Raw genomic sequence first — 20,862 nt, 5'->3', positions numbered from 1 at the left:
CGGACGTGACTGAGTGAACTGAAGGGTGGCTGAACCCAGTGTGGGGTAGAAGGTTGGGTGCCATGGTGGCCCTGTGTGGAGGGCAAGAGCCTGTGAGCACCCCCCTAGCGGCAGCTGCTGGGACTTTGGATGGGAGAACTTCTGCTCGAGGAGGGTTTACCACCTTGCCACCTGACAATAACTGAAGCTGCCCCAGTGACTGAAGGATATAAAATGATCTTAAGCTCCAATAGCTGTGATGTCTCGGACAATGTCAGAGAAACACTTCAATGCCGGTGGCAGCGCCCAGAAGGTTTCCATATAGACATGGAAGTGGAAATGGCTTACACCAGACCAAGCTGCCTGCAGAAAGCAAGGAGGTGCAGGAAGCCTTTTCATCCGGGCAGACCCTGGAACCATGAGGAGGTGCTGGACTCTACTTGGGAGTCACTTGGACAGTGCCCTACAAACTGCTCTCGACTGGCCAACAAAGAGCTGTTCACTTTGTAAATGGCAGTTCCAAGTTGAATAGACAGCATTTTGTTTGGAAAGCTTCTACGTAAAGACCAACAAATGGAGACTGATTGAAATAGGTTAAAAAGGACCAGCTTGTTTGGGCTAAATTACATGCATTTTTCCTAGCAGTGATGAAGCACTGAGCTGTAGAAGCCCCTATGTTTGAGTTTTTACTGACTGGGGTAGTGGCCAATGGCCTGGCCGTAGGGTCAGGCAGGAGGGCAGTGGCCTCTTTAAGGATGTCCATTTGGGGCATAGTCCCATGGAAATCGATGATGACCATTTGAGGGGTGTGTTGAGTAGGACATGTCAGTGCCTATCAGAAGAACCCCTTTCCAGGTTTGGAAGGTGACCGGAACAAAGATACCCCATGTGCTCCCGTGAGATAACTACCTGGGTCCATGACATCTGTGGACATGGGCGCTGCAGCAACACTGAGATAGGCTGAATGTAGATAAACAGGCAGCCCTCATTTTATTATGCTTCACAGATAACTTCTTTTTAACAAATTGAAGGTTTGTGATAACTGTATCAAGCAAGTCTATAGGTGTCATTTTTCCAAAAGCATTTGCTCACTTCATGTCTGTCACATTTTGGCAATATTCACAGTATTTCACACTTACGGGCTGGGGAACTAAAATATTTGTGTGGCTGACTTTATTATACTTGCTTTATTGTGGTGGCCTAGAACTGGAATACTCAGCATCACAGAGGTGCCTGTAGACCTCTTGCACCCTCTGAGGTCCAAAATGCCAGTAACAATTGTCCTGTCTGCCAACATGAGACACTGAGACCATGGATCTTCATGTGCCAGGTGCACTGGTGGGCAGGCCCTGAGCACAGGGTCACGTCAGACTGGTGCCAGAAACCCAGGGCTACAAGGGGTTCTGACGTGAAGAGATGCCAACTCTGGACGGTGCTGTGCCGCCCTGGTGGTAGATGCAAATGCTCAGAATACTATGAAAGAATCACAACAGAGGATTTTGCACCAGTTTGGGTAGCTGACCATCACTTCATCAGACCAAGGAACTCACTGTGATGTCTACCGATGGGCAGATATTATTCTAGATGATTCTGTGAAGGTGTTTTTTAGATGAGATTAACATCAGTAGACTTTATGCATAAAGCAGATTACCTTCCATAATACAGGTGGACTTCAGTTAAGACCTTAATAACAGAAGAGACTGACCTCACCCGCACAAAGAAGGCTTTGCCAGCCCATGGCCTTCAGACTATAAACATCCCATCAACCTGCTTCACCAGCCCGCTGCCCAGTCCTGCCGATTGTGGACTTGCCAGCCTCCACAACGACATGAGCTCGTTCCTGAAAATAAATGTCATTCTCTCTTTCTCCTGGTCTCTCTGTTTGTATTAATAGATACACATAGGTGCTGGATCACAGCCCCCACCCCCAGCTATACCATCCAGAATATTTCCAGAGTATCCACTGGTGGCCAGACTGTCCCAGTTAAGAACCACTGTGTATATAAATCTTTTCTGTTTCTTGCTGCTAGTTTGTGGTCTGCTTCATCTATGTCTTATACATTTCTTGACAGTTTACTCCTGAATATTAAAAACTATCACTTTGTGAATGAAAGTCACGATTCATTAAATTGTCTAACTTTACTGATATTTAAAAAATATTTTACTCATTTTTCACAGGTGGGCAACTGAATTATCTTAAACATACTGTTATATACTTATGTTTCATACGAGTATGATGTATACAAAAAATATTTGGGGATGGCACTAGTGTTCCAGGCCTGCTCTTAGCGTGGGGGCCAGGAGGGGGCAGTCTTTGCTATGGTCCTTGGCTGACACCTGGGGGACTCTTGCCCACTTGCCCACCCACCCTCCCAGCCAGTCTAGGAATAAGGACACCTGAGGGCAGCATCAGCACTTTTAAGAACTCAGTACTGACTTCAGGGAGCCCTGTGGCATCCTCAGGCTCTGGGGGTCCAGGGTCCATTGCGTCGACGAGCTCTGTAGGTGACTCTGGGAAAGCAGAGTGGGGAGAACACAGAATGGACGGGCTCCTCCGATGGCCAACCTTGGGAGGTGTGTTGGGGCCTAGTGGGACCGCAGCATTCAGAAGCTCACCCTGCAATCTGGGCGAGTGGGGAGTGTGCACAGGTGGCATATTCTCCAGGGAGAACGACCAGCCCCTCACCAGATTCTCAGGTTCCAGACAGCAGAACAGCTCAGAACCTTGCTCCATCCCAGATGGGAAGATGGGTTCTGGGCAGCTAGCGTGCCTTCCTGGGTCACAGTCACAGAATGGTCCCCACCAGGGCTCCAAACTTCTGCCGCGCCCATGTTCAGGTGTTACAAACACTGCAAAGCACTCTCCTACGGCCTTAGACTGACCCAGCCAGCCAGCGGCTCCCTCCAAAAACCAGCTATTCTCTCCAGGTTTCGGGAAGGCTGTCTTTAAGATTCTTCAGGATGGCTTGCCCAACCCCAGGGCCCCTTCACAGAGCGTGTTTACTCCATCTGAGAGCTGTTTCTCAGAACAACTGGGGAAACAGAAGCAGGCTGAGGATGTAGGTCAACTTGAAGCCCAGACCCCTCAGCCCACTCTCCTGGAGTGTGTACTGAGCCCCCTGCCTGGCCCCTCTGGGCCTGGACATCTGGCCCTGGGATCAGAGTGGGTGAGGCCAAAGCACAACCACAGGGGTGGCCCAGGCAGGCCAGTGTGAACTGTTCTGGCCCTAGGGAAACCTCAGGGTATTGGGGCCCTGGGTCCCACAAGGCTAAAGGGGGCCATGCAGGCCTTCCAAAGGCCCTTGGAGCCCAGTGAGCTAGACCACCAGCTGAGACAGAGGAAGGTATTGTAGGAAACTCACAACCACACTCAGAAGCAGAGGATTTCTTACCAGACTGCAGCAGGTTTAATAGCAGCCCCAAAGGTATGCCCAAGTTGTAACCCCCAGAACCTACAAAGAGGACCTGATTTGGAAAAACAATCTTTGTACATGTGATTGTGGGTTTTGAGTTGAACTCAATCTGGATTAAGGTGGGCCCTTGTTTGTGCTCAGCTGCTCAGTTATGTCGACTCTTTGCGACCCCATGGGCTGTAGCCTGCCAGGCTCCTCTGTCCATAGACTTTTCCAGGCAACAATACTGGAGTGGGTTGCCATTTCCTACTCCAGGGGATTGTCCTGACCCAGGGATCAAACCTGTGTCTCTTGCAATTCCTGCATTGGCAGTCTGATTCTTTGTCACTGTCACGTCCTCATAAGAAGAAAAGATCATGTGAAGACAGAGGCAGAGAATGTCCCTGGTGGTACAGTGGGTAAGACTCTGCCTGCCTATGTGGGGAACATGGATTCAATCCCTGGTCTGGGAAGATGCCACGTGCCGTGGAGCAACCAAGCCTGAGTGCAACAACTACGCCCTAGAAGCCTGTACCCTAGACCCCGGGCTAGTCACTCAGTCGTATCCAACTCTTTGGACCCGATGGACTGTAGCTCCCAGGCTCCTCTGTCCATGGAATTCTCCAGGCAAGAATACTGGAGTGGGTTGCCATTCCCTTCTCCAGGGGATCGTCCCAATTCAGGGATTGAACCCGAGTCTCCTGCATTACAGGCGATTCTTTACCGTCTAAGCCACGAGGGAAGCCCGCAACAAGAGAACCCACTGCAACAAGCCCATGCGCTACTCTTAGCCCCAGCTCTCTGCAACTAGAGAAAGCCCTCAAGCAGCAACAAAGACCCAGCACAACCAAAAAAATAAATAATAAAAACCAAAAAAAGACAAGAGTCAGGGATTCAAGTCCTGCAAGCCACAAGCCAAGGACACCATGCAGCAACCACAGCAAGGAATGGATTCTCCCTTGGAGTCTGCAAAAGGATCACCCCTGCTGATACCTCAATTTCAGACTTCTGGCTTCCAGTCCTATGACTGTTAAGTTTATGTTGCTACAAGCCACCATTTATGGTGGTTCATTACAGGGGCCCTAGGACACAAATGCACCAGCAATAGATGTAGGTGTTTTCTGCAAGCTCTCTTAGCTGAGAACACAGCAGGCCATGGGGGAACTGTGGCCTGAGGGCCTGGCCATGAGCTCACCAGCACCTCCCATACCCCATCAGAGCCTCTCTCTACCCTGGCCTACCTGTGGGATCCCTGACCACTGAGGCACCTCTGAGTAGTAAATGTTAACTGTTTCTAACCCAAAGCCTGGTTTTCCCTACCACACTGACTCATGTACCTGACGCTGTCTGTGGGGTATCCCACCGTTAGGGTACCAGAAACTTTACAGGTTTGAGCTTTTATCACAGTTGAGAGAGCAGATCTCCTGGGGAGAGGGGAACAATTCCCCTAAAACCATCCCAGGATGGTACAGGACACAAGCCACCTGGCAGGCCTGTCTTCCTCTCCCAACCCTGGAGCCAGAGGGCAGACATCAGGAGTTTCTGTAACCTGGGTGACTCAGTTTATCCATCACTGCAACTCAGCACAGAACCCCGTCTTCCAGGGCTTAGCCTGCTTTTATAAAAGCAACAGATGGCCGATGGCCAAGCAGTACCGCCTCTGCCTTGTTGCCACAGAGCAGGCCGGCCATGCTTCTCCACCCTGCAGTCAACCATTGGTTCTGTGGGTGTCCTGGAGCCAGCGCAGCACGTCTGACAAGCCAGTGCCTTTCCAGGCACTGATTTCTAAGGTGGTGATATTCTGCTTGGCGCAAGCCATGAGGTCCGGGAGCCTGATTAACGACTTCATCTCTTCTATGGTCATGTAACAGGGCAGGTCGCTGGAGTGAAAGCAGCACACATCAGAGTGGGCTGCCAGAAGCCCACCCTAGCCATCACTGGGCCCTCCCACCCCCCAGTGGGCCACCTTCCTGGTTACCCTCTACAGGAGCTCCGCCCGGGGGCACACCTGCACTCCCGCTCACCTCACAGACACGTACATTTTATTGAAGAGAATCAGAACTGATGCTTTTGCGAGTTCTTCTGCCGACAGGAGACCCAGGAGCTGCACACAGGATGCCGAGAGCTGGGTGGGGTTAGAGGCATCCACCATGAACTGGAAAGAAGTGAATGGAGATTAGGGCCCCCCTGGGATGAAATACCATCCTTGCCAAATCTCTATTCACATCACAAGCCTGGCTCAGGAAGAGCAAGGAAGGCTTCAGGAAAAGCAGAGGGGAGCGAGCTATGCAAGAATCACCAGTGTTGTTTCCACCTACACGGAAGTCGCTCTACTCGTGTAGCCATTACTTTTAAAAGGAGGTGTCCCAGAATTTGGGGCATAGATCTTGCCAGGATGGGATGAACCAGGGCATACATAATTAAAACATAAAACACACAAACACACCCAGAACAATAAGACAGTGAGTGGATGACACAGTTATCTGCAGAGAAGAAATACTGTCTTCAGCAACCCTTTGGTGAGCTTTCACCTTTGCCTGGGAGCAGCAGCATTAGGGAGCAGCTGGAGTCCCAGAGGGAAGCAATTCTGGCCTGGGCCATGTTTCCTTGACTAGCATAGCTGCCTGGGAACCCAAATTCTATCTCACACAGAAAGTGAAACTGGGGACTAGACAACACTGAAATGGGGACTTTCTTCCCCAAAGGAAGGGCAAAAGACTAGGACCTACCAGGAGAGAATGACAGTTTCCATAGTAACTGGACCAGATGGGGCCCATGCAGCCCCCCAGCTCCCGGATGGTGATCTTTTTTTGAGCCACAATGTCCGTTAAATTGGTACCCACCTGTGGAAAAAACCGGGATGTAGAGACCACCACAAGCGCTTTCCCACTGGCAACTCCTGGAGAGCAATGTGCCCAGCCCTTTACACTGCGACCTAACCACTAACATAGGTCTTCTCAAGTGTTTAGGCTCTAAGGCAGAACCCACAAGGGAGGAGGTCTAAAGATGCTCCCCGGGGTGCAGGACCCACAGGGCTGGCTGTGACACCCACCAAAGGGATTCGCCCTGTGCGGGGAGAAGCAAACTCAATCTGACCAGTGGTGAGGGGCAGGCGGCTCCGGATGCCCTGCGACTCTGTCCCGGCGGAGCCACGCTCCCCGCGGTGACACCCACCACCTCCGGAAAGGTGTCTTGAACACACCCACCAGTCAGACCCCTGCTTCCAATTAAAGGAACCCAAAGCTCTGCTAATCTCAAGGGGACCCACTTCTCCTAAACCTGCAGGACGCCTACCGTGGGCCGCGTCGGGGGCGGATCGCCCAGGTCGCCCTTCCCATCCCGGGAACTCAACTGTGCCAGGAAGTCAAGGACTCTGAGTGGGGCCAAGGAGGGCTCGCCGGCCGGACCCCGCCCCCAGCCCGAGCGCCCCCGACGCACCCCGCCCCGCTCGCCACCAGCGCCCCTCGGATCCCCACGCCCCTCCGGACCCCCTCCACCCCCCGCCCGGCACGGAAGGATAGTCTGCAGGCGTTTCACCAACAGCGACTTCCCCACGCCCGTGGCCCCCAGGAGGAGACACATCCCGCTTCCCGCTCCACTCGACAGCCTTAGCTCCGAGAGCCACGCAAGGCCCACCCTCAGCTCCGCTCTCATCAGATAGACTCCGCCGCCGGGCAGCTCATTGGCTCCCGACTCTAGCCGTCTCAGTAGGCGCGGTCTAATCGGCGCCCAGCGTCTGGGGCGAGCGGAAAGACCCGCCTCCCCACGGCTTGCGGGCTGGCCGGCGACGTGCGCGTGCGCGCGTCTGAGAGGCAGGCGGAAGCGGAAGTCGGGGGCGCGCCGGCCAGCAGTGGGGATCGCCGCGGCGTCTGGTTGGGGTCCCGGGTCGCCATGGGGCGTGGCAGTGGCACCTTCGAGCGTCTCCTAGGTAACGCTGCCCCCGCTCCCCGGTGGGAAAGACCCCCGCCCCCAGTGCTCCCGGGCGACCGCCGCGCGACTCGGGCCCGGGGCGGGCGCGCAGACGACGTAAGGCCCGGCTGTCCTGGGCGCAGGGCCTGGCGCCGACCGATTGGGTGAAGGTCCGCGCAGGAGACCGGCCAGGAGCTTGGGGAAGTTAACTACCAGCGTCTGGCCAAGCGGGCCTCACGTCCTGAGTCAGGAGAATGGATGACTCAGTGAAATAGTAAAGTCTCAGTAGACCCTCTCTCCCCGCCAAAAACCTAGGTTGCCTGGAATTTGGGGATTCTGACACATACGTGGGCCCCAAGGGTGGAGCCAGCAGTGTCTTCCCTGGGACCTGCCAGCTCTTCGGAGCGCTGCTTCCCCAGGGATCCAGACCCGCGCCGTATGTCCCCACTGGGCTCCGGGAAGAAGCGCCGGGGCTAAGAAGGCGTTTCCTCTGTTGGGGTGGATAGTTGATCTTTCTGAACCTCCTGGAAGTCACAGGTTTTAGGAAGGAAAATCAATGTTTATGGACAAGCTCACTCTCCTTCAGGAAACTGTTCTGTGTTTTGGACAGGCGCTCTGGGTAGTCGAATGGTCAGCCTGAACCTGGCCTCCTTTTTCCTCACATGCGATTTCGGAGGGACCTCAGATGAGGTTCATTGAATTATCTGGGCTGAGAAACTCAGCTCATGAGATGGTTCAGCCCTTCAGTGATCAATCCAGGAGTCACTATCAGATCCTTTTTGATCTTCTGCACGACTCCAGGGACCATGGTCCTGACTGAACTGGGAGAGCAGCCCCTGAGCCACTCATCTGTGTGTCTGAGGCCATAGTGATGTAGACTAGAGGTGGTCGTTGGAGAATCCTCCTTGGCAGGTCAACCCTGTCTGCACTCCACAAAACACTTGAGGCAGAGGACCGGGGTCTCTGTCGTTGGAGAATCCTTCTTGGCAGATCAGCCCCGTCTGCATTCCACAGAACACTTGAGGCAGAGGACCAGGGTTTCTGCTGTATGTCTCTCCAGCAGTGCCACAGCTGAGAGCTAAACAACTTCTGAAAACAAGGGACTATGAGGGATGAGACAGCAGAGCTTAGGGTTGAATTCTCGCTCCACCCCAGCAACCTGTGTGATTTCAGGCCCAGTGACTTTACCTCTCTTCACTTCTCACCTAGTTTCTTTGTCCACAGAGAAGGTGGAAATATCCCCTAATTCTTAAGGTTTGTTTGAGAGTTGAGTGAGTTCGCGTAAAGTGTTTGGAACAGCACTTGTGTGTAAAAAGCCCACATTGTCTTTCAGGAAGGACAGTGCTTTCCACCATTATTGTCAGGTGTCAGGAGGATGGTCACGCAGTTTTCCGTTTGGTCCAGATGTCTAAAATAAAATGGGAAGGAGGCAGTTCCTCCTGCCTGTTGCTGAGCTGGGGATCCAGCTAGGGGATCACCCAGCAGGATGAGCCCCTGTAATGGTGCGTTTCTGCCTTAGACAAAGCGACCAGCCAGCTTCTTCTGGAGACTGACTGGGAGTCCATCCTCCAGATCTGTGACCTGATCCGCCAGGGGGACACGCAGTAAGTGCACCCTCGGGAGCAGAGGGTTGGCCACACTGTGGACTGGGGTTGCTTTGTGCCCACTCATCTTCCAAGATCCTGCCCTGATGAAAGCTGAGCATGTTAGGCCCCCATGGAGTATTGTGCGGTCTGTGTGCTATGGCTCTTGAGATCTCAGGACAGTTAAAGGACTTTTTCTGTACTGTTGGGGAGTGCATGGTTACCTGGACGTTTGCCTAGGGGGTCTCAAGGACCAGATGGCCAATGGGCTTTTCCTCAGTCTTAGAAGCTGTTTTCTTCTTCTTTTTTTTTTCTGTTTGCTTTTACAAATGCCTTTTTTTCTGTCAGGGCAAAATATGCAGTGAGTTCCATCAAGAAGAAAGTTAATGATAAGAATCCCCACGTGGCCTTGTACGCCCTAGAGGTAATCAGACCCTGTACTCCAGTCAGCCCTGGTCGGGGTGGCAGCGATGGGCGCACTGCCAACAGTGGCGGCACCAGGGACAGAGGGCTGGGCTGGGCTGGGAGCAGTGCTTCTGCTCTTCCACCTGAGGCTGACACGTGTAGCCCCTGAGGTTGACTCCAGTGTCTGTCCTTGGTGATAAAACATGGAGTTAAAAGGAGCAGGTGTAGCCCTGGCTGCTGCTTGCCTTGGAGACTGCTCTGTGGGCTTTCCTATCCAGCTGGGTGGTCTGAGGGCCGTGTTGAGGCCCACCTTGTGGGGAAGGTGGACCTGTCCAGGACGGGGAGTTCCTGCCCTGACCTGCAGCTTAAGTCTTCCCCTCGCTGGGATCTGCAGGTCATGGAGTCTGTGGTGAAGAATTGCGGCCAGACAGTCCATGATGAGGTGGCAAACAAGCAGACCATGGAGGAGCTGAAGGATCTGCTGAAGGTGGGTGCTCTTCAGGGAGCAGAGAGGCCTGTGTGGGGGAGCACCACCCCAGGGGCTTCTTGGGGCTTTGCTGGCACCTGTGTCAGAAACAGTGCCGAGGGCTGGAGGGCAAGTGTTTGTGATCCCTGCCTGGAGAGATCAGGCCTTCCCAGAAGCTAGGCAGGGCTGCATCTGGGAGTACGGAGAAGACCCCGCTCCTGCAAGGTGAGGAAAACTTCCTGGGGGGCAGGAGCTGAGTCTGAAGGGTAGGGGATGCTCACTGAGTAGCAGAGAAGGTGGGGAGGAACAGTGTGCGTGTGGCCATGGCAGAGCATGTGAGTGGAGACCTGGGGTCCCCAAAAGACTTGCATAGAGCAGGGAGGCACGTGAGTTTGATGTGTTTGTGGAGGCAGAGCTGGGGAACGCAACAGAGAAGGGATGCCAGAACCTGCCCCCCACCCCACCCGCCAAGGCAGAGGAGGAAAAAGTCCTCCAGGGCCTCAAGGGGTCATCCGGGCAGGGCAGGTTTGCTGCCCACCTGTAGGGATTGTGATGTGGGCAGTGACACCAGGAGGTTGTATGATGTAGAGTGGGGTGGTGCAGCCATTCTTGGAGGTGAAGGGCGTCCCGTAGAGCTGAGGCCGCCCTAGGTGGCAACCTAGGAGCACAGCTCTGGCACCAACTCCACCACAACTGACCTGGGCCTGTTGGGTGCCTGTGGGCCTCGCAGCCTGGAGCCCATCTGAGGCTGAGCTGACAGCAGGACTTTTTCAAAGCCCTGACTGGAGGCCTGGCCAGCCCCTCCTCTGTCCTGGATGACAGAGGAAGAATTAGAACCTGTCCTCCTTGTATGGGCATGATCGTGTCCTGTTCACACGGCACGGGGTCTGAGTCCTTGGAGGGCCGGGGCTACCTGGAGAGGGGTTCACTGACTGGACCCAGGTTATAAAAAAGAGCAGGAACTCTGGCATGTGAGCTGTGGTGGGTGTCTCCTCGAAGCAACTTTCTTGACCCACTGTCCTGAGCATTGTGTGTGTATGTCATCGAGAGAGCTTTAGAAGTGGGATTGGTTGTGCTTTAATCTGCTGGAGGTGGTGGCCTTGTATGTAGGGAACTTTCTGGAGCCATTCATCCCACCTGTCTGGGCTGCCTGTGACTGGAAGGAGGCAGCTGGCTGACCGTGCGTCTGCACCCTCAGCCCAGGCTCGGTTGGCTCTGCCTGTTGCTGGCTGGCCTTAGCCAGCCCCACAGTGGGTCACAGGCTGAGGGGCTCCCTAGGTAGTCAGGGTCCTGTAGGGCACAGGGGTAAGGTGGGCAGAGACAGGTGGTGATGAGACAGTAGGGGTGGGAGAGCCTTCACTTGAGGGATTCCCCAGGTTCTCCCAGGCGTTTAGAGACCAGTGCAGGCCCTTAGTCGACAGACAGGGGGAATGGATTTGTCTTTGGGGATGGGGTTCCTGGAGGAGGCCTGGATCTGGGGAGTGGCTCCCTACATGGCCCCGTCTCCAGCTGGGGTCTGCCAGTTGCTTCCTTGTTCTGAGATATCTCTTTGGGACCTCCATGTCCTCATCTTCCTTCTTCCCTTGCCTACAGAGGCAGGTGGAAGTAAACGTCCGGAACAAGATCCTGTATCTGATTCAGGCCTGGGCACACGCCTTCCGGAACGAGCCCAAGTACAAGGTGGTCCAGGACACATACCAGATCATGAAGGTGGAAGGTGAGTCGGGGGTGGGGGCGAGAGGGTCCGGTCCTGGGCTTGGGACGCACCATCAGGAGTTGAGGGGCTGCCCTGCACCAGGTGGGCCCAAGGGAGGCTGTGCTGGGGGCGGCACTGTGCTCTGAGCACAGTGGACTTGGGGAGTCTTACGCGGGGCTGTGGCAGCTGAGGCAGGCTTCTTCAGGCCCAGTGCGTGTTCCTCCCTGTTGTTGTACCTGTGGAGAGATGTTGGGGTTCTGGCAAGGAGAGCGGTGGATTCAGGCCGTGTTTGGAAGATTTCCTGGTGCTCCCACCAGGTGTGGATGAGAGGGCAGGCTGGGTCCTCTCCCACCTCTGCCGCACAGCTGGGCCAGGTCTTCTGACCCCAAGATGAGCCACGGAGTGGGAGCAAGGGCACTGCCTGTTGGTTGCAGGGTGAGCAGGACTGCTGACACTGTGTGATGAAGGACCCATCCAGGTCAATAAGCTGGTCTCAGACTCTCAATTCCTGAACTTCAGACATGAGAGAGAACATCCAGAGTTTATGGAGGGAATTTCCAGGCAGTCCACTGGTTAAGATTCTGGATTTTCACTGTCAGGGACCCAGATTTGATCTCTGGATGGGGAACTAAATCCCACAAGTCACACAGCATGGCCAAAAAAAAAAAACCCAACCAAAAACAAAGACTTATGGGATTTCAACGGGTCCATGGCTCAAAAAAAAAAAGCTCTGGTTTAAAAGCTCTGAGAATTGTGGTTGGCTGGAATGCAGGCCAGGAGCCAGATGGGAGGCCCAGGAAAGACCCGCGAGGCCTTGATGTGGTGGGAGCAAGGCTTGGCTCTGTGTGTGGTCCCTAGGACTCAGCGGCCGTGCGGAGCCACCCCAGCTGTGGGGCAGGCTGGCTGAGCTGCGCCCCTAGACGCCCTTGTGCAGTGTGAGGTCACTGTGCCTGCTGCCTCAGGCTCTGGGCCTCTTCTGTCTGCTCGGGGAGGAGCAGACGCCAAGGACTGGGATGTGATCGCTGGAGGCCTCAGGGCTGATGGGTAAGGACAGGTGAGGCTGGGGGCCTCACACACCAGGGCAGCATTCAGTGGTAACAGGGGCCTCCTTTTTCCAGGACACGTCTTCCCAGAGTTCAAGGAAAGCGATGCCATGTTTGCTGCGGAGAGAGTGAGTTCACAGGGTGCTGGGTCCAGGAGTTAGGCTGCTTGCAGGAGGCAGAAGGGAGACCCTGGGATCTGGGCTTGTTGGGAGCAGGAGAGCTGCTAATTGATCTCAACGTGAGAATGCCCTTTGAGTAGAATATGCAGCTTTGTCTGCAGGTTGAGAAAGGAACCTGGTTGAAGGTGCCTTAGGGCTGTGGTTCCCAGTTAAATACTTCCATGTCCCTGAAGCTGTGGGAAGTCTTGCAGTCTTTAGAAAGAAAAGAGGACCATTTTGGAGGGAGGTCTTCCTCGAGTCACGTCTGCAGTGGGTTGGCCGCAGCCCCCTGCAGCCCCTGCACCCCTTGTGGAAAGCGGGGTGGCCAGGGAGGGCCAGGGCGTGTGACCTGACTCTGCCCGTCCCCAGGCCCCTGACTGGGTGGATGCTGAGGAGTGCCACCGGTGCCGGGTGCAGTTTGGGGTCATGACCCGCAAGGTGAGTGCGCCTGCCTCAGGGAGGGCCCCAGCTCCCCACCTGGCCAGGACAGACCCCAAGCCTCCCGCTGTTACCACAAGGCCACTGCGTGCACAGCAGGCCCTTTCACTCTGGACTGGGACCTGGCGGCGTGGGGAGTGAGGTCACCTGGGATCTGTGTCCAATGGTCAGTGCCCTCAGGCAAAGTTCAGGCAAGGCTGCACTCCTGGGGAACGCAAGCACCCCATGCCCAGGGGTTTGGGTCTGCATTGCCTCGGCCAGTAGCCCCCTCGCTGAGTCTCCTCAGCTGACTTGGCTTGTCTGGCTTGGACCTTCCCTCTGCTCACTGAAGCTGGGGCCTGGGACATCTGAGCAGACTCCTCAGACTCACTGTACAGCAAAACTCACTCATTAGGACAGCTTATGTGTTCTTGTGTGAACTTTTTTTGTCAGCGTGACTACTTTTCCTCAAAGTGGAGCCTATAACTGGGAGCTCGCGAGTGTGCCCTGTTCCCCAGGTCCTTTGTGGCCTCCCAAGCTCACCTTCTGCCCACCCCAGCCTGGGAGGCCCAGCCTGGCACTTCCTGCAGCGGGTGGTGCTGGGCAGAAGGTGGGAGTGAAGAGTGGCTGACCAGGCCTCCCTGACCACCCCGTGTCACAGCACCACTGCCGGGCGTGTGGCCAGATCTTCTGCGGCAAGTGCTCTTCCAAGTACTCCACCATCCCCAAGTTCGGCATTGAGAAGGAGGTGCGGGTGTGTGAGCCCTGCTTTGAGCAGCTCAACAAGTGAGTCCCTTGGGACACTGGAGCTAGGGTGGTGCCCGGCAGGGCCCCTAGGTCTGAGTCCTGCTGGCCAGTTGCTTGGGTTTGTTTATAAAGTGTTGGGAGAAGAGACACAGGAGTTGCCTGGAGACCCTCACCCCACGACAGTAAATTGCCTTTCTGCAGCCCCATTGACTCCATCTCTCTCTCTCTCACACACACACACCACCCCCACCCTCCCAGGCTTGTGTGCCCACACACACCTTGTATCCTGAACCAGTCAAGAGTGAGCCGCGGGCACCCTGTCCCTCTCCCCTCAACTCCCATGTGTGCTTCCCAAGGGGAACTTTTCCCACGAGACTGCTGGTAGCAGTCGAGTGGGGCATTTGGCATCAGTGCAGTTAGTCCCTGTTCAGGGTTCCCAAGTCCCAGTAACGTCCCATGGTGGTTCGGTCCTGTTAGGACCCAGCCGCCTCCTCAGCTCTCTAACCTGGTGAGTTTGAGCCTCTTTTTCTTTTGTGACAAGGACATCGCTGAGGGGCCTAGGCTGTTTGAGGCACATCTCTGGGTTTGGGTCCAGGGTTTCCTTGTGGTGACAGTCAGGCTCAGTGTGGCTGGCCCAGGAGCCCGTGTTGTCCATCTTCCCAGCATCAGGGATGGGATCTGATCTTTTGGGGAAGTGGTATCTGTAGGCTGCTGCATTGGGAGGTGTTTTCTTTGGAAAGCCGCAGCGTGGCGGGTGTTGGAGCCCCATTTCCAGGAAAGGAGCTGTCTTTTAGGCCAGTGACTTGCCCAGGGCCCTGCAGCCCAGAGGTGACAACTGGTTCATGGGTCCAGCTTTTCTCTGGAGTGTGGTCTGCGGAACTTCTGTCTTCCTTCCCTGAGGGTGTCAGAGGGGAGCCCCAGGCTGTTTGCAAGAACACATGGGGGTGGGATACAGCGCCTGGTGACACACGGCATCCTGTCTCCTCCAGGAAAGCGGAGGGAAAAGCGGCCTCGACGACGGAGCTGCCCCCGGAGTACCTGACCAGCCCGCTGTCTCAGCAGTCGCAGGTACTGCCCGGGCCTCTGGGGGCACCTTGACCCTTGGCCCCGCTAACTCTGCCCTGTCATCCTCAGCTGCCCCCTAAAAGGGATGAGACAGCCCTGCAGGAAGAGGAGGAGCTGCAGCTGGCCCTGGCCCTGTCTCAGTCGGAGGCCGAGGAGAAGGAACGGATGGTGAGCGGGGGCAGCCTTGCTGAGTCTGGGGGTGCCCGGGAAAGTGCGGCGTGCACCTCGGACACCTCCTCCTGGTCATCCTGCAGAGGCAGAAGTCGGCCTATACCGCGTACCCCAAGGCGGAACCCACGCCCGTGGCCTCCTCAGCACCCCCCGCCAGCAGCCTGTATTCTTCGCCTGTGGTGAGCCTGCCCTTCAGCTCAGCCCCAGCGGCTTGGACCCCCTTCCTATGGGATGGGGGGGGCAAGCGATTGTGCCTCAGCAGGGATGCTTGAGTCTCCTGGGCAGGGGCAGAGGCAGCCTGGTACCCACAGGTCTCGGCTCCCTGGTCAGGACCCCGGTGGAGCAGAGGACACTGCAAGGGCTGGAGGCCTCACTGTCGAGACCCCAGTGTCTTCCATACCCCCCAAGCGGGAGGAGCTGGGGACACCTTGGGTCAAAGTGCTCTGTTTTTCTAGCCTCCAGTGAGGCCGTCACAGGTCTGTTTGCTAGAGGTGGACCGAATTCTTTCTGTAAAAAGGAGGAAGGTGGCAGGTGGGGCAGAGGTTTAGAAAGTCATTTGCAAACCCTGCAGGGCACTGTGGGTGGAGCTGAGAGAAGCCCTGCCAGTTGCCCACCCAACCCTGTGGTCAGTGGGAGGGCTGGTGGGGCAGCACCCTGCATCCCATCTACAGTTACGGAGCCCCTTGGCGCTTGAACAGGCTTTGGCCAGTGTGCAGGGTCCACTCTCATGGCTATATCATCCAGGCCACTCCTCTGGCCTGTGGCCTCTCACATCCACCATGTCTCCCCAGAACTCGTCGGCGCCTCTGGCTGAGGACATCGATCCTGAGGTGAGGATACCCCAAGTGTGGTGCTTTCCCCTCGCTGCTTCCTGGCCGTTGGGAGTGACCCCCTCTTGCCTGTGCAGCTTGCGCGGTACCTGAACCGGAACTACTGGGAGAAGAAGCAGGAGGAGGCTCGGAAGAGCCCCACGCCGTCCGCGCCGGTGCCTCTGACAGAGCCCACGGCCCAGCCTGGGGAGGGACACGCAATCCCTGCCAACGTGGAGGTAAGGGGCCACTCTCAGGCTTCAGACTGTGGTCCCTTGGGAGAGGGACACCAGGATAGGCAGAAATGGAGTCTCACTGTCTGGTCTCTTCCAGACTTCCCTCCCAGAGACAGACCCTCAGGCCGTAACTGCAGCCGGAGCTGCCTTTAGTGAGGTAAGCCATGACTCCCTTCTCAGGCTGGGGGCAGACTTGGCCTCCCGGAGTGCAGAGCGCCAGGCTCACAGCGGCCCCCCAGAGGTGGGCTCTTGCCACTTACAGCTCTCCAGTGAACGCCTCTGGGTTGGCCGCAGGCTCTGCTCAGCGCCTTGCTGTCTACCCCGAACAGGCTGGAATATTCTGGGGCTCTGCACTTTGGTGCCCAGTGGAGTAAGAGGCCAGGGCCAGGACAGCTTCGTCTCGGCCACGCTGTGCCTGTGGGCAAAAGCCGAGCCTCCCTGGGCCTCCGTTTCCTCCCTTGTGAACCGGGTGCTGGGGGCGCCTCTCGCAGACCCCCCAGGAGGACCCAGTCAGTCCTGCAGCAAGCTCAGAGCTTAGCACCTGGCTCAGCTGGACAGAGGGATCCTGTCCCCACTCGGGCTGGGGGTGTGGGAGGTGCTCAGGCAGACTCCTGTGCCCCGGCAGCAGTACCAGAATGGGGAGTCCGAGGAGAGCCACGCACAGTTCCTGAAGGCCCTCCAGAATGCCGTCACCACCTTCGTCAACCGCATGAAGAGCAACCACGTGCGGGGCCGCAGCATCACCAACGACTCGGCCGTGCTGTCCCTCTTCCAGTCCATCAACACCATGCACCCCCAGCTGCTGGAGCTGCTCAACCAGCTGGATGAGCGCAGGTGTACGTGCACCCTCCCAGGTGTCCCTCCAGGCCTCGGGGGCTCCCATCGGGCCTGCCACACCCGCTAGGGGCAGTGGGTACCTTCTGGGCCAGGCATTATTGCGCCTGGGGTGGTGTGGGCAGGGCTGCCGCGAGGGACCTTGGGCTCTGCATGAGGGAGTCCCAGTGGCAGATGTCCCACTGAGCACAGTGAGCTGGCGGGAGTGTGTATGTGTACGTATGTGTTCCCACACATGTGCATGTGCGTCCACCTGCCCTGGAGCCCCTATGCCAGCTGCACCCTGTAGACAGGTGCTCAGCTGGGCCCTGCCATTTCCCAAGCCAGGCTGGGCAGCAGTGCCCACTGCTGGGCAGCTTGTGTTCCAGCCAATACCAAGGCCCCCAGCTTGCCCCCTCCCCACAGTATACTACGAGGGACTGCAGGACAAGCTGGCACAGATCCGTGATGCCCGGGGGGCACTCAGCGCCCTGCGGGAGGAGCACCGGGAGAAGCTTCGCCGCGCAGCTGAGGAGGCTGAGCGCCAGCGCCAGATCCAGCTGGCCCAGAAGCTGGAGATCATGCGGCAGAAGAAGCAGGTGCGGCGGTGGCGGCCTGCCCAGCCGTAGGGTGTGGGGCCAGAGCCGGCCCTGACGCCTGCCTCGTGGTCCACAGGAGTACTTAGAGGTGCAGCGGCAGCTGGCCATCCAGCGCCTGCAGGAGCAGGAGAAGGAGCGGCAGATGCGCCTGGAGCAGCAGAAGCAGACCATCCAGATGCGGGCCCAGATGCCCGCTTTCTCCCTGCCCTACGCCCAGGCACGTGCCAACCACACACCCCGGTCCCTCGGGGCACCCTGGTGACGGACAAGGGCCCTGAAAGTGGTCTCTCTGTCTCCAGCTCCAGGCCATGCCTGCAGCAGGGGGCGTGCTGTACCAGCCTTCCGGCCCGGCGAGCTTCGCGGGCACCTTCAGCCCGGCCGGCTCGGTGGAGGGCTCGCCCATGCACACCATGTACATGAGTCAGCCGGCCCCGGCTGCCAGCGGCCCCTACCCCAGCATGCCAGCAGCCGCAGCAGGTAACAGAGTGGGGTGGGGCAGGAGGGTGGGGGGCCAACAGCCAAGACGAACCCCAGACCGCTACCCTTTCCTTCTTTTGTTGTGTTGGTGTGATCGCAAACTTACAGAACAGTCGGCAGAGCAGTACACAGTGTTTTTCAGATTCACACTCTCTCCCCACACTCAGCCACACTCACTCTCTTCTGACCCAATTTAGGGGGAGTGGCGGGTGTGACACCCTTCACTACTAGAGGCCTCTACGTTTGCTAGATCAGGATGCTCTGCAGGGCCTGGGCACAGGTGCCAGACAAGGAGCCCAGAGGCCCTGGTGTGACTGCATCTGCGGCTGGCTCGCGCTCACACGGCCCCAGGGCCTCACCTGTGCCAACAGGAAACCCGGCCCCTGTTTAGCTGTCCTCCCTCTTAGAACGTTCTGTGGGCTTCTCTGACACTGACTTCCCAAAGACCGCTGGCCTGTCGTCTTGCAGACCATTTGGGCTGTGACTGGTCTTCTGAGAGTGTGACATTCTGTGGGTCCTTTCCTGTTTTTGTTGATTTCACTTACTATTCTTTTGTGAGAATGTGAAACACAAACTTATTTCTGTAAGTCACAAGGAAAAGGGAAACTCAAGCCCCTGTCCCTTGCCCCATCCTCAGAGTTCTGAGCTCTCTCCTCTGTCTGCAGACCCCAGCATGGTGAGCGCTTACATGTACCCAGCAGGGGCGGCTGGTGCACAGGCAGCCGCACAGGGCCCCGCAGGGCCCACCACCAGCCCAGCCTACTCATCATACCAGCCTACTCCCACGCAGGGCTATCAGGTAGGTGGGGAGGCCGCCCCTTCCCTACAAGGGCCCTAGGCCCAACTGTCTCCCATCGCCCTCTCTCCTCCACAGACCGTGGCCTCCCAGGCCCCACAGAGCCTCCCAGCCATCTCCCAGCCCCCGCAGTCTGGTACGATGGGCTACATGGGGAGCCAGTCAGTGTCCATGGGCTACCAGCCTTATAGCATGCAGGTGAGAGGCTGTCGGGGGGCCTCAGATGGGAGGAGCAGGGCCTTTTGGGGTGGGAGCATGCTGGGCAGGCTCCATGCTCTGCTCACTGCCCCATGTCCCCTCCACTGCCTCTCTGCTGGTTGGCATTGACCTGGTTACAGAGCTGCTTTCTTAGCATGGGGCTGTTTCATTGTCCACAGAATCTCATGCCGACCCTCCCCGGCCAAGACGCGCCTCTGCCGCCCCCACAGCAACCCTATATCTCAGGGCAGCAGCCCGTGTACCAGCAGGTGAGCCTCTCCTGGGACCACCGTGGGTCATGACGGGACAGGCTTCACTGTGGACCCCATCTGCAGTGGGGCTGCCCTGGGAAGTGCGGCTGGCGTGGGCCAGGATTGCTGCTCTTCAGGCAGGACCAGGACAGGCACATAGCAATAGCTGTTGGGTGTCAAAACCATATGTTTACTTAAAAGCCCGAGGCCCCATCTACTCAGCTCCAGAGACATGAATCCGGAATGCCTGGGGAGTGGGCTCTGCTGGGGACAGGAAGAGGACAGGGAATCTGTGATGACTGGAGGAAGGGAAGGAGTCAGGAGCATGGGCTTGAGGGGCCTAAATACTGGGCCAGGCTGGTTTGTGGAGTGTTTTGGAGAGGAGCTGGTAGAGGATGGGGAGGCTGGGGCCTGAAGAGGGAAGTCAGACCACTGGCCTGTGTGTCCTCCCACAGATGGCGCCCTCCAGCGGCCCTCCTCAGCAGCAGCCCCCAGTGGCCCAGCAGCCCCCAGCACAGGGCCCGCCAGCACAGGGCAGTGAAGCCCAGCTCATCTCGTTTGACTGACCCCGGCTGGGAGCTCCCCATCGAGAGTAACACTACGGTTCTCCAAAACTGCCGCCTCCATCTCTAACTAGCGTGGTCCTCCTGCCTCGCGCTCTACCCTCTGCGTGGGCGGGGTGGCCCTTCACTCCGGCCCTCCTCCGTCTGTGTCCTTGCCTGCCAGCTCCTGGTTCGCCTAGGCCCCATCCTTGTCTCTGGCTCCTTAAGTTCATGTCTGACTCCTTTCCCCAGGGCTGGGCCTCGGGGAGGAGGGTGGAAGGGAAGGACCTTCCCTGAGAGGAAGCCCCCAGCCTAGTTATGTCGGGTTCTGTGAGGGCTGGCCAGAGTGGGGTCTCTGCCCCGCACAGCTCATGCCCTCCCATCCCCACCCGGGAGACCTTGAGGCCATGGTCTGTGACTAGTGTGAGTGCTCCCCAGAGTTCTCCAGCATGGCCCCCCAGGCTGTCAGCAGGGATGCTCCTGGCCCTCACAGGAAGGGTGGGGCCTGTCTCCAGCTTCTCTGCTTCTGAGCTGCCATCTTATCCAGTGCCCTGAGTAGATGGAATGGAACAGCGATAATAAAAATGTCTTTCAACAAGTATCAGGGTGTCTGCTCAGAGGGAAAGTGCTGGGCAGCTGTTTCAGTTCTGGGTGGGTGTGTGGGTGCCTCCTCACAGGCCAGCTGCCCCTCGCCCCAGGCCTAGCTCCACAGGAGTCTCAACTGGTGCACGCTACTTGGCCTTGAGATTGGTTGTCTTTCTCCCTGAGATTGAGCACCAAGGACCTGTGCCCTCTCCACCCAGCTGCCCTGACTCCTGGGAGAGGCGTGTGGGGCCTGGGCTCTAGTCTGAGTGCACTGTCAGAATTGTAGCCTAGAAGAAAATGTTCATGACAACATAGACTCACGGCATCTCACATCCAGGGTTCAGTACATTTCGTAAACTAAGTGTGCAGACCTCTTGGGTGACTCCCCTTGTTAGCTCTTCTATGAAGCAATGCAGTAGTTTAATGGGCTCAGAGCTCAGGTCAAAAGCCCGCCCAGGATCACAGAGATGCTGGGCAAAAGGAAGCCCAGCCTTCTTCGACCTAAAGTCAGGATTGTTATCCCTG

The 20,862-nt window shown here is 57.0% G+C and overlaps 2 protein-coding genes across 6 annotated transcripts; one reads left to right on the top strand and one right to left on the bottom strand.

The window, feature by feature from the left end:
- Window positions 1-944: 944 nt before the first annotated feature.
- Window positions 945-7,158, bottom strand: ARL16 (ARF like GTPase 16). Of its 2 annotated transcripts, none has more exons than XM_070773906.1 (5): window positions 6,893-7,158; window positions 6,666-6,724; window positions 6,101-6,214; window positions 5,396-5,526; window positions 945-5,251 (listed from the first exon to the last, which is right to left on the bottom strand). In XM_070773906.1, the coding sequence occupies exons 1-5, from the start codon at window positions 7,023-7,025 to the stop codon at window positions 5,080-5,082; spliced, it is 609 nt and encodes a 202-aa protein (XP_070630007.1). In that variant the 5' UTR covers window positions 7,026-7,158; the 3' UTR covers window positions 945-5,079. The 2 variants fall into 2 exon arrangements, with proteins under 2 accessions (XP_070630007.1, XP_070630008.1); XM_070773907.1 differs by having other exon boundaries at window positions 5,411-5,526; window positions 6,893-7,145.
- HGS (hepatocyte growth factor-regulated tyrosine kinase substrate) lies at window positions 7,146-20,353 on the top strand. Of its 4 annotated transcripts, none has more exons than XM_019981091.2 (22): window positions 7,146-7,299; window positions 8,800-8,884; window positions 9,212-9,287; window positions 9,663-9,755; window positions 11,328-11,451; window positions 12,549-12,601; window positions 13,001-13,069; window positions 13,710-13,834; window positions 14,785-14,863; window positions 14,930-15,028; window positions 15,115-15,210; window positions 15,823-15,861; window positions 15,939-16,079; window positions 16,174-16,233; window positions 16,705-16,912; window positions 17,316-17,488; window positions 17,565-17,705; window positions 17,788-17,965; window positions 18,631-18,764; window positions 18,840-18,959; window positions 19,139-19,228; window positions 19,666-20,353. In XM_019981091.2, the coding sequence occupies exons 1-22, from the start codon at window positions 7,263-7,265 to the stop codon at window positions 19,774-19,776; spliced, it is 2,331 nt and encodes a 776-aa protein (XP_019836650.1). In that variant the 5' UTR covers window positions 7,146-7,262; the 3' UTR covers window positions 19,777-20,353. The 4 variants fall into 4 exon arrangements, with proteins under 4 accessions (XP_019836650.1, XP_070630003.1, XP_019836649.1 ...); XM_070773902.1 differs by having other exon boundaries at window positions 16,702-16,912; window positions 18,855-18,959; XM_019981090.2 differs by having other exon boundaries at window positions 16,702-16,912.
- Window positions 20,354-20,862: the final 509 nt, after the last annotated feature.

Source organism: Bos indicus, chromosome 19, assembly GCF_029378745.1.
Source record: "Bos indicus isolate NIAB-ARS_2022 breed Sahiwal x Tharparkar chromosome 19, NIAB-ARS_B.indTharparkar_mat_pri_1.0, whole genome shotgun sequence".
Taxonomy (NCBI): Eukaryota; Metazoa; Chordata; class Mammalia; order Artiodactyla; family Bovidae; genus Bos; species Bos indicus.
This window is presented reverse-complemented; position numbering and strand designations above follow the sequence as displayed.

Bases quoted from the DNA above. Each gene is read 5' to 3' on its own strand.
- ARL16 (XM_070773906.1), bottom strand. From the start codon at position 7,025: ATGAGAGCGGAGCTGAGGGTGGGCCTTGCGTGGCTCTCGGAGCTAAGG. The intron at 6,725-6,892 runs CTATCCTTCCGT...ACTTCCTGGCAC, and splicing joins GTTGGTGAAACGCCTGCAGA to AGTTGAGTTCCCGGGATGGG. The intron at 6,215-6,665 runs GTAGGCGTCCTG...TTTTTTCCACAG, and splicing joins CGCCCCCGACGCGGCCCACG to GTGGGTACCAATTTAACGGA.
- HGS (XM_019981090.2), top strand. From the start codon at position 7,263: ATGGGGCGTGGCAGTGGCACCTTCGAGCGTCTCCTAG. The intron at 11,452-12,548 runs GTGAGTCGGGGG...TCCTTTTTCCAG, and splicing joins CCAGATCATGAAGGTGGAAG to GACACGTCTTCCCAGAGTTC. The intron at 16,080-16,173 runs GTAAGGGGCCAC...GGTCTCTTCCAG, and splicing joins CAATCCCTGCCAACGTGGAG to ACTTCCCTCCCAGAGACAGA.